This window comes from Chrysemys picta, chromosome 13 (genome assembly GCF_011386835.1).
Source record: "Chrysemys picta bellii isolate R12L10 chromosome 13, ASM1138683v2, whole genome shotgun sequence".
In the NCBI taxonomy this organism is placed as follows: Eukaryota; Metazoa; Chordata; order Testudines; family Emydidae; genus Chrysemys; species Chrysemys picta.
The window spans coordinates 44,855,694-44,868,238 of NC_088803.1; the positions used below are offsets into that span (position 1 = coordinate 44,855,694).

Below are 12,545 nucleotides of genomic sequence, written 5' to 3' on the forward strand. Positions count from 1 at the left end.
CTGAGAATTAAGATTTTACTCAAGTAGACAATTAATTGGGCACGCAAAAGGGATGGAGGAAGGAAAAGAACTATCTTGAATTAACAAGAGGGGCAAGATTTTTGAAGTAATAGTGATTGAAACTTTGTCCTGCTTCTATCCCACCCGCATTTTCCTTTGCAAGGAAATGATTTCTCTTTCTTCAAATATCAATTAATTTCATGTTAAATAGAGACAGCTGCGGTTTTGAATTTGACCTAATTTTAAAACTGTTAATATTTAGAATCCCATAGTCCTTCCTAGGTGTAACACCAGTTGATGTCAAATTCAGCTTTTTGTTCCATGAACACTTAAGGGGGAAAAAGCGGGGGGGAAGGGGAAAAAGGCTGAAAAAATTAATGTTGTTCTCTAAATACACTTTTCCATGCCCTCTAAAGACCTCTTCCCCCATAGAAAAAAAATGTGTGTGGGTAGGATTAGGATTACACCATTGGGGAAATTCAAAAATGAGTGCATATTTATGTGTCTAATTTGTGTGCACAGTTACTAAGAGTGAACACCCGATAGTGATTAATGTGTGCTTGACAGTTCATTTAGATGCTTGCTTGCCACAATTGCACAAACACTCAGGGTGATCATGTGTGCAGATTAGACCAGCAAATTCATCTGGACTGCTAAATCTACTTCCAGTTAACAAATGGCAGATGGTCTTGATAATAGTCCTGCCATGAGTGCAGGGGACTGGACTAGATGACCTCTCGAGGTACCTTCCAGTCCTATGATTCTGTGATCACCATTAAGATACTAGAATAGTTAAAGCAGTAACTAAACACATTGGCTAAAAGGGGATTTCAGCTGGCAAAACCAAGAAGCTGCATTTCTTTGTAGAGGTCCTAAAATAAAACTTTGGGAATTGGGTTTGGATACAGCTGCTGTCTTATTACATGGACAGTATAAGAATGTGAGGTGCTTCTGACGTATCTCTCTGGGGAGGATATAACCTAATCATGTGCTGTGTGCCCAGGAAACAGGAATATTCTGCTCATTGGTAAACTGCCATTTCCATAGCAGAACTCCTGAAGAGATATCCAAACAGTCTTAAAGCAGTCTTAAAACTGCAGTGACATTTCTTTCCTTTAAACAAGAAGTAGGGGAAATGTAATTTTAAAAAACTCAACAACTGTACAATGATTATTTGAAAGGTCATGTGCAGTTCTGCTTGCAGAAAAGGTGACTCAGAATATGGTACCTGAGCCAGTGAATAACCGGTCTAAGGGAATTAATTCCGAACTGCTTAAAAGCTCTGATAGGCAGAAAAGTGTATGGTTATTTATAACAGTTGTGTGTGCAGTGGTTTGTGTACTTAAATTACTAATCTGTTGCTTGTTTCTTTTAAGTTTATTCAAAAATTCTTTGTTGGGCTAGGCTAGAAGCCAGAAATACGATTATATATGAAACATGTAAAGTTGCTGGAGCTCAAACTTATTTTTTCACTGCAGAAAGCCTTTTTTCATATGGTATTTTTAGTATGTCTTTGGCAGGTGCACCAGAGCTTTCCTGGGATATGTGTTTGATTATAAACCATTTTAGGAACATACGTAGTATTTAACTCTGGCACAATAATAATATCTAGCTCTTGTATGGTGCTTTTAATCCATAAATCCAATGTGCTTACATCTGTTGTTACACTGCAAAAGGTTAAATCCTGTAAATCCTTTGATAATTTATGTTGTAAGATACAGATGTTAGAAGTCTGAAGTAGCCCAATTATATCATTCTTGAGATATAGATACCTTCCAGCAATTGCCACTTATTTGAAACCCAGAAGAGCAATACCTCTATACTTCTGTGTACATTTGAACATAAATGAACCAGTCTGTGTTTTTTTTAATTATTTTTTAAATTAAGTGAGTGGATTGCTGACACTTCCAAAACTATAAACAGACCTTAAATTCAGGCAATATATCACCCTTAAGTGAGGAAAAGAATAAAATAAATATTTTTATCAGAGCGGATTTGGGGAACTTGAAAGGGAGCCAGAGTGTTTGTTATGGCCCATCTTAAATGCCTCAAAACTAAGTTTATAATTCTTATATTTTTCCCTTTTAATTTTTTTAAACATTATTTATTTTCAGCAGGTCAGATAAATGACCAGCTGCCGCCATAATGAACCTCTTTTGGTGGAAATTAGCTTATTAGTCATTATTAATAAAAAGACTGAAAAAAATATTCTGATTGGATAAATAAATTATTCCACTAGATGAATGTGGCCGTGTAGTATCTAATCTGTGCACAGTATATGTACAAATTGAGGAACTGAATGTGTGTTAATCAAGTATAGAATTTACTGCTGTTTGATACACTGTCATTTTGATAGATGAACAGCCAAGCAGACTTCCGAGGTGGTAACCCTTAGCCAAGAGCTCTCTGTTGCCCATCTCTGGGTTTAGTAATGGTATTCCAGCCAGCAGTAGCATAGAATAGAGAGATGTGGTCTTTGGAGACGGTCAACATGTTGAGTTGCACTTGGAAGCAAACAGGAAACAAGTGCAAAGCTCAAAGCACAGGTATTACCTTCCCTGTTAGCCCTATTCTGCCCAACAAGTGTCTGCTTTCTGCCCTACCTCAAACTTCCACCCAGTCTTCAAGTAAGTCACATTGATGCATCTCTTGAAATATCTTACACAGCAAATATTCCTTCCCTCAAGGAATTTGAAATTTTCAGGCCTCCAGTTGTAACAATGATGGACTGAGATGGAGAGTGGCCCCTTATGCATTTTAGACTTTTGGAGGCCTGGTGTTCTTGGAATTTATGTTGTTCAAACCAGATATTCAGGCATTTGTTTTGGGGTTTTTATTTATTTATTTATTTATTTTTACTCTCTGCAAATATGACAGTACAAGGTCTTACTGCTTGTATCAGGAAACCCCCAAAATTGGGTATTGAACTGTGTCCAAGCAGTCTGGTCACTTACGCAGCAGGGAAATCAGTTGTCACTGGCATGTAGAGTCAGTCAATATAATCTATAAATTGTGAATCATCTCTTGGAGAAAGTAGATTTGGATCTGCACTCTCCTTTTACTTTAAAAACAAATAAATAAATTTAAAAAAATTAAGACAAAGAGGTTGTCCTTTGCACTGTTTTATTTCAGTGTCTTTTTGGAAAAAGTGTCAGTGTTTTTGCATAGCACAGGCTTTCCGATTTGTATTACGTCTGCATTCTGGGATGGGATGTTACTGTTTCTAAACTTCTTTTGTAGGTCTGTGTGGAAATACTTTTCAGGTATCTGCATCGCTATCTATTTAGAACATAATATAGCATGTATTGTTTATTTGTCTCCTTTTCCCCATTAGTTCCTTATTATACCCGTATTGTGCGGATCTGGAATTTGTAGATATATATTTCTTAGATAATCGAAGTGTACAGTAAACTGAAGATATTGTACTTTTATTTGTAGTACATTTATTAAGAGGGAGGGTTTTATTTGTTACCATACATATTTTATTAATTAGGATTTTGACTTATTGCATGGAATCATTTTACTAATGTATTGGTCATGCTCTGTTTTGATTTGAGAAATGTCCCTGATGCAGTGTGTGTGAATTCAGACTGTCGAATTATGGAATATAGTAGGTTGGACTAGTGTCCCACCACTGTTACTTGTAGATATTGAGGGTCTGGGGGACAGATGTCAGAAGTGTGTTTCTGTTACCTTACTTTTTATGACCTCTTTTCCCACCCCTTACTCCTCCGAATCTAGGCTTTTGGTTGAGGTATTTCTGTGAGATTTTATTCCTGACATCTTACTATTTACAAAAGCAAATGTTCTTTTTAAGAGACATCCTTTGAGCTTTAAGAACAGGAGTACTTTTGGCACCTTAGAGACTAACAAATTTATTTAAATAAATTTGTTAGTCTCTAAGGTGCCACAAGTATTCCTGTTCTTTTTGCGGATACAGACTAACACGGCTGCTATTCTGAAACCTTTGAGCTTTGTAGTCTTCAGGCGTGGATCTATTGGTGGAGAAGAAAGTTCCTGTTCTCTGCAGGTAGTGATTTATATTAGGGGGATCACATTTTTGAATGCACTTAAATCACTTAGGAGCCTAGTTCCCATTTTCAGAAGTGGCATAGGCACTTGAGAGCCCACCTCATTGAAAGTTAGCAGGACTTAGGCACTTAAGTCACTTTTTAAAATGGTCACTTTAGTGCTTTTGGAAAATTTTACCTAGATCCCCACTCAGTCATCTCCTGTGAATTGGAGTTTTGTTGTTGTTTGAAGCTGACAGAGGTGGTGATATTCTATGTACAGGGGAGTCACATCTTACGCAGGGGTTAGGTTATGAAGTCAGCGCGTAAGGTGAAAACCGCGTATAGTCAAACGCTCATTGAGTGGAATGGCAGACAGAATCGCCCGCACGACAGGTACAGTATTTAAATTGTTATTTTTCTCTTTTTTGTTTTTGTTTTGCCGAGCACGTATAGTTAAAATCGCGTAAGTTAAATGCGCCTATGATGCGACTCCACTGTACGCCCTTAGGTCACATGCCCTGTGGAGTCCCCAAGAGTTCTAAATTATTTTAGATTGTTGTTGAGCCTCTGCATCTTGTGTCTAAAATTAGGGATATGGTCTCTACCTTTCCATAAGAATTACAGGTACGTATGCATGGGGGAGTGGGAGAATACTTGGCACTCAGCAATGTAAATGTGCTAGCCCCTGAAAATGGTGAACTAAGTAATACAGGGATGGTAATACCAAGAGTTGGCGGAAGAGAGAAATTGAGAAGCCATCTTTGCCAAACAGTTAGTGGTACTTATTGAGAAGTGCCAACAATATGCTCAAAGCTGTACATGTATGAGAACATGATCTGTGCCCACAGACAAAACAGTTCAGAGACAGTGTATCAGATTGTATAAAGTCAAGATGGTGCAGAAATCTAGCTGTGCTCTAAAGTTAGCACTAAGCATGTTACATTTCTCATGATTATAAAACATTTATAATTGTTTTTCTTTATATGTACATACTCCTTTTCGTGCTGACTTTTCCCCCCTCTGTTTTGCTTTCAGGAGTTTTATGAACATACAAAAACACTTTGGCAAGATGAAGGTGTGAAAGCCTGCTACGAGAGGTCTAATGAATATCAATTGATTGATTGTGCACAGTAGTAAGTAGAACTTCTGTTCTGATATATATATTGTCAATAGCTATAATTTTAGTATTTGCAAATGATAGAATGCACTTTGTTTCCTGACACACACGTTCTATCCCATGAAAAGAATAAATGTTTACTATACAGTGAAACCTGTCTTAATCAGACACTTGTGGGACCACTAAAATTAGTCAGCTAATGGTAGTCTTTACATGATAAAGAAAAATTGTATTGCAAACATTGGAGATCCCTTTAAGCAGTCTTGACAGGCCACTCAATTTTTCCTGAGATAAACTGTGTCTTAATAGTGTGTCTGAAAGCCAGTCCCCTTCCTTTCCAGTGACAATCACTTGGACCCCACTTCCTTTTCCACTGGCAATCAAATAAAATCCCTGAGGCATCAGCAATTGTTTATGTGGAAAAGTTAGACTGGGAGGAACATCTACTTTATTTGTAGCTTTTTAATGCAATTTAGTAGCTAGAAAGAAGGTGGTGGAGCCACCAGCAGCGGCTTGATGCACAGTTAATGCACGCTTCAGAATGGGAATCACTCCACTCCCATATTAATATTACTATGTAGAGTAATAACACTGGTCTACAATTTTTGAGAAGTCGTCTGCTTCAGAGATAAAATGTGCTATTTATTATGTATTTTGATGTGCTGAATTCAAATATGACAATTAAAACAACTGATTGGCTACTGTTTCTAAGATATTTAAGTTTTTACATTTTATGTCTGTGTATATTGTGTAGATAGTAGAGTTTTAATCATAAATTGTAAACCTAGGTCTCTTCATGTGTTTATGGTTGCTTTACATGATATTTCACCTGTCCTGTTTATGTAACACTTTAAAAATCAGCAAAAGGGTTATATAAATAAAATTTATTATGAAACAAAAGGAAAAAAACTATTATGTACATAGTTTAGTCCTATTCAGTGTCTACTTGGCGCTTCTTGGCTTGTCTCTTGTATTCCCAACTGGAGGCACCATTCAGAAGTAGCAGTTGCTGGTATGATCTGGTGGCTCTCTCCAAATCATTGGCACTGCAAAAGGCATAGATTTCCTTTTCCTGTTCGACCACTGGCGAAGATTTGTTGCACAAGTGTTGCAGCATATGCGTGGGGCCCACCTCTTGTCCTGATCTCCAATTTTGCAGCCAAAATAAAGGTGATAGGCTTTCTTAACCATAGTGGTTATATTGCGCTTTTGTGATGCAAAAGTCACTTAACCACAAACATAGCAGAAGTTATCTGCACTGTTCACACAAGTACAAAGCATCTTTTTTTTTTTTAATCCTATCTCCTAGAACTGGAAGGGACCTTGAAAGGTCATGTGTCCCTTTGCAAAATCAAACACTGACAAATAAGAGAGCACGACACTGTATGATTTCTAGAGCTGATATAGGGCAATTTGTTCAGCAGAGTGATGTAAGCTTCGTTATGATTGCATCATCCATGACTTCTAGGAATAACATGATGCAATTCATATAATGTATGACGCAATACCTGCTTCAGATTGCATCATTCATTGTTTTGCCTAAAAAGCAAGTACTGTCCAAACCCAGTCATAGATTTATTCATAGATCCAGTCAAAGATGTATTAGTCATTTCTGGTTTAAATTGAGATTCCTTCCCTTTATAACTCACTTATCCTCCGCCATTCCCAAGTCAAGGGTCGTATATACTGACCCAATAGCATATCTTGAAAACTAGAGCCAATCAACAATTTTAAGCATCATTTTCGTTCTCAGTGACCCAGAATTAGTAAAGTTTGACTACATTTATTTCAGGAGCATTTTGGCTGTAGAGCAGTGTAATTATAGGGATATTAAGAGACTGGAGGCAAATCTGCAGTTCTTTACTCATAGCAGAGTTCAGAAGTTTGGTAGTTTTACTATATTTGTTTTCTATAAAGATTACTTATACTTTAGTGATAGTCTTAGAGTTGAAGGCTAGAAGGGACCACCAGAACATCTAGTTCTTGAGTGCATAATGAAACCTTTTTTATTTGGAAGAATTATAGGTAAAAGGTACCATCTATGAATATTGGAGTCTATCTTTCTCTTTAGCTTTTGGTAGAAGTCAAAAGCAAGATTTTGTGATTGGGGAAACAGTTGCATCTCATTTCATATAACGATCAGCGGTTGGGAGTGCTTGAGACTGTGTTTAGGACTGGGTCTTTCACAAGTTTAAGAACATTAGATAAAGTAAAATATGATTTTATGTCTCTGTTTACCTCAGACCAAAAGTAAGTCTAAAATTATCTTGGCTATAAAGAGACTGCTTACCATGACTCTTGCATGGGTTCTGGGTCTTAAGAAACCACTGTAAAGTTATGACAATGTTTCTAGTACGATTTTGTTTGACCTGCAGTTAGACCACCCTCCTCTAGGTTACTGATATTTTTCTAGTCCTTTATGTGGCCACTTAAAGTGGTTTCTTTGTAAGTTTATTTGCTGCACAAGAAGAAATATTTAAGTGTTTGGGATTTTGAGTCTGATGTGTAACACTGTGGCCTAAAGTGTTGCCCTGTCCTTACTAACAGAACTAGTAAAAACCATGTTTCTGGTAGTGTTTGCTTACCTTGCTGTTTCTGCTAGCAGAAGTAGGTAATATTAGGAACTTGGACTCCCTCTGTCATGTTGCTCTGTACAGGAGTGGGAGAACAGTTTTATCTTATGTTTAAGATGAAAATTCGGGAGAAAATTTAAAATATTTTTTGCAATCGTTCATGATTCCTGGACATGGACTTTGTGTTGGGTCAGCAGGCAGGAATGGCCTTTGATGGTTTTACCATCCTGCTCCATCTAGTGGAACGTTGATTTTTACAGCATGGGTTGTTGAACCAAAAATAAAACCTGACCATTGGTGACAAATTACTGACATTTTTCTAGACTATTTTTCATTGTCCAATTTGTTTTTAATTTATTCTATATAACCTCAAAGTTTATATTGTTTTTTAACTTAGAATTTGTTGCAACGTTTTAGTAGTTCTTTTTATAAAGAATTTTGTCCTTGTTAGTCATAGTTCCTTTTGGTGCTTTTTGATACTGCACTATTCAGTATTTTAGTATCATAGAACCAAAGGGGAAAATGTTTGCTCAGAAATTAACTCTGCTTTGAAATCACAGCATACCTCATTGCTACTGAATCTTCTAGAAAAATATCAAAAATTACTTTTAGCAAAATTATAATGACAGACTGATTATCTTCAAATTAATCCAATGGCCACACTTAAAACAAACTAATAAAAGAAACCCACCAAAGACAAAACAGAAGTTCCACCACTGAGGGTTATTTTGGTTTCAATGTGAAAGCAACCATTACTAATGGTAACGGGAGTTAGAAGAGTAATTTCACTGTAGAATAGAAACCTAAGTGGACAGTTTGTTCAGAGAAAATATCCAAGGTTTTTAAACGCTTTCTGCTTTCTAAAACTGCCAGAGTAAAACAAGAAATGGGCATTATTGAATTTAAATAAAAAAAAATCTATTAATCATCTTTTGTTTTCAAAATGCAGTTTCCATGAAGTTTTTTTGCTCCTCAAAGTTAATCTTTTTTAAAATGTTCCGTGACTTCTGTCTCCTCTGAGCTACTCACACTCTAAATTTATACAATTTTGTTGATAGAAATTGACAATTATCAACTTCTAACGCTGATTGGGTTTTTTATAAATGTGTATTACTTTTTACCATAGTCCTCTTCACTAGGACTGCTTCCAAGTATGTATTGCTGAATACATAGTTGTTGTTTTTTACAGGAGCAGTCTAATTCTTTTATTTATATATGTTTATATATAGATTACTAATAAGCATGGTTGCACTCTTGCAGGTAGTGTATTAATGTACAAAAGGGTTTGCAAGATACAGGACACTTGGGTTTCATAAGTTGTTTAAAACCAAGCTTTTTAGTCTTTCTATAAAGTAACAGTGAAGAAATCAACTTGGAATTTATGTATTTATTTGGCGTTCCAAAATGTTGCTTATCAAAGGTGAACTTGACCCATCCCTGTGCAAAGCCCACACAAAGCCTTTGTGCAGGAAGAATGGAGGTTGAGAGGATGGCATCTGCCTTCAGTCAATGGGCAGGCTGTGATCCAGCCCCTGCATGGCTGTTGTTCCAGCCAGTGAGCTAGCAGACCAGCCACTGCCCCCTCCAGGAACCCTCTTATGCATTTTGGGGGGCAGACTCTGACTCCTCCCTTTCCTTTCATACTTGCTGATTTGGAGCCAGAGCTGTAGTCCTCTTGGCAGTGCAAAGGGAGCGTGGAGACAGACCTGCATGGTCTCTCCACGGGCATGCCTCCTTGCACAGTGGCACAATGGAGGTTAAAATGATACAGAGAGGTGGGCCTTCTGTACTAGGGTGAGACACACCTCAAGCCAGCAATTTGTGCGTAATGGTGTGTGAATTGAGCTTTATTTTTCCTCGGTTTGGGGCTTCTGTTTCTTCTCACTGAATCCATCTGCCTATCCGTAACTTGCCAAGATGGAAAGACTAAGCCCTGCCCCATGGCCTAGATTGACCTTCATTCTTTTAGAAATTAAAAAGTGAAATAATTTGGCCCCTCTCGTCTCTTTTTTTTTTTTAAGTGGAAAAATCTGAAGAGTTGGCTGGGCTTACTTCTGCATAGCTTTGTTTCTCCTTTTAGAGGTCTGGATTGTTTTGTTTTTTTAAAAAGAGGAAAGTTGATTCTCTATATTGAGAGAAAGAATAGCTATTTTCCAGCAGAGGGTTCCAGAGATATTTTAAATTTTGATGTTACTTTTAGTCTTAAGTCATGTTGAAAAGCAAGAGATTTTGGGATGTGCAGACTCACTCTTTCACAGACCAAGAAGAGCCCACCCATGTGTAGAGCAGAGGTGCTTATCCTAGCTGCCTCTCCCATTTCCGTGCAAGAAGCTCCATCCCTTATCTAATCAGTCATATTTTTAGAGCACACTTCACTGTATTGTCTAGGCATCAGTATCTTGGAATAGTATCTCTCTTTCATGCATGTCCAGCAGCTAAGCCCTATAGTTACTTTATCCTAACTGTTTAAAAACTTTTCAGCATCTTTCCATGGTAGGTTACGTATTTAATGCACCCGGAATGCCTCTTTCCTTCTTTCTCTTCCCCCCTCCCCACCACCCAAATACACTTTATGATGAAATTTACATAGAACTACTTGGGAGGCACAAGGCTGTAACCTTAACTGTAAGAACAACTCTTCTGCTGTCTTCTGTCCCTCACTTACACTTCTAATACCCCCCCTTCCAGTTCTGCAGCTTGAAACTATACCCAGGTTTGCTGAGAGTAAATAAAATTTGTCAACGTAGAGGCATCCCTGTTGATTTTGAAAGAGTAGCTGCCTCTACTCATCATGAGCTTTACTGTACTTCCTGCTTACTAATGCTTGCAGTTTCAGGGGAGTAGGAAGGAGACTGTTTCCCTTCTCTTAACTGGACTTAGAAACTAGTTACTTTCAGTTCTGTTTTTAGAAGATGTGTGGTCTGGGAGCTTTCATCAGATTCACTCCATATGGGATGTTCTGTATATGTGAGAAGGGAACTATATTGAGGAGGAAAATAGGACTCCTTGTCCTTGAATATTCGAGAGATTCACATTTGGAAAAAAAATAGAAATGTTTACAGAAGTTGCACTGTAATATTTATCATTATTTCTGGCTAGTGATATAGAATACAGAAAACTCAAAGCAATGATAGATGATTTAACAGCATTCCTATCTAGTCCGTGAAGCGCACAAAACTGCATTTTTATTCAAAGATACACATTACTATTTAATATTAAAGAATGTAAGGTTCATTGTCTCCATTTTACTGCCTCAGTACTTGTTTGCAGCACCAGAGGCACATTTCCGTAGCTTGAATTTGGTTTTGTCTTGTAATAAAGCTTCACTGCATTGTATTAATGAGTGGGATAGCCATTGTGAACTATCAGTTGAATTGTAATGGTTAATGGGCAAGTGAAGCCACACAGCTACAAAACAATGATAATCATCACATAACAACAACAATGTGTATTTTATGTATTGAGGTAGCACCTGTGGGGGGAGGGCCACATTTTACCTGGTACTGTACAAACACATAACAAAATTGTTTTGGTTCAGATTTGTAAAAGTATTTAGGTGCCTAAAGATTCAGTTAGATGCCAAAATACCTTTAAAATCTTGATCTTCTCTTCTTTGATTTTGACATTTATAGTTTATTTTAAAATAGTTGTAATGCTTAGTGTACTAGTCAATATTCCGCAGTGCATTTTGTAAAAGTAGTGAAATCTTAGTAATATGAGTCCTCACTACAGCCTCTGCTGTTAAATCTTTCAGAACTGGGGAGATCACTGTTTGTACATGCAGACACTTGAGGTGTGGATTAACTGGGTTCTACTGTAATGCATTGTCTTGATGCTGTGCTCTTGATTAATCAGACTGCTTCCTTTCACTAATTTTCAAGGCAGTCTTTACATCGATCTAACTTGCAGTTTGTGTTGTATTTATAAGGAATATATCCGTTAAGGGGCATCATCTCATTTGGAGAGCTGTCTTGTTATCAGAAAATACAAGTTGCACTGATTGTTGTCTTAAATATATTACCAAAACCACATGGTTCCAGAACACAAGTGTATCAAGTTAATTCAGCAGGGCCATTAATTTTGCTGTAATTTGTGAACGAGTTAATATTCTACTTTGTGAAACTGGATACAATAGGAAACATTAAGAATCTAAATATATATAAAAAAGGAATGTATTAAGATGTTAATTTATGGTCTAGGAGCTTAAGGATCAAACTACAGTAATTGCTACCATTTTTTCATGGGGAGACTTTTGACTAATCAAGTTGTCCACACAGATTGTTAACATTTTTTTAAACCCACGAAAGAAAATGTGCCATATACATAGCAAATGTTTTTAGTCAAATGCAATCTTATTCCACACAATCCTAAAACTAATCTGAATAATCATTTTAATGTTTTAGGGCTCAGCTATTATAGATGGGGCTGTTAAAACCAGTTGTTACTGAAGTTGTCAGATACTTCCCATGCTAAGACCATGTTTTCAGTTGCTTATAACTTGGCCAAACTTTCATAATTTTGCATGCCAAGTGTCTGCCTCTGGCTGAATTTTTTGAGGAAAATTTGATCCAATATGTTCAGCCATTTCCAAGAGCAAGACTAGGGGAAAATGCATTGTTTTGCCCAAATTAAAAAGTTGGAGGTTTTTTTTGAAAAGTTCTAGCCACCCCCATGCTTTACAGCAGGGACTTCAAATTTGTTTGAGATGGCCTTTGTCAGGGATATGACTTTTGGAGTCTGTGTGAAATCTGCCCAAACTTGGCCAAGGTATAAGTCAGGGGTAGGCAACCTATGGTATGTGTGCCGAAGGCGGCACGCGAGCTGATTTTCAGTGGCACTCAC

General features: G+C 37.2%; 1 protein-coding gene across 10 annotated transcripts in view; it reads left to right on the forward strand.

Moving 5' to 3' along the window:
• The window catches only part of GNAS (GNAS complex locus), a 246,184-nt gene that overhangs the window by 184,731 nt on the left and 48,908 nt on the right, over positions 1 to 12,545 (forward strand). For all 10 annotated transcript variants that reach the window (XM_042858388.2, XM_065566102.1, XM_042858387.2 and 7 more), the window contains one exon: positions 5,049 to 5,146. In XM_042858388.2, the coding sequence (XP_042714322.1) occupies positions 5,049 to 5,146 (98 nt within the window). The remainder of the gene's footprint in view (positions 1 to 5,048; positions 5,147 to 12,545) is intronic.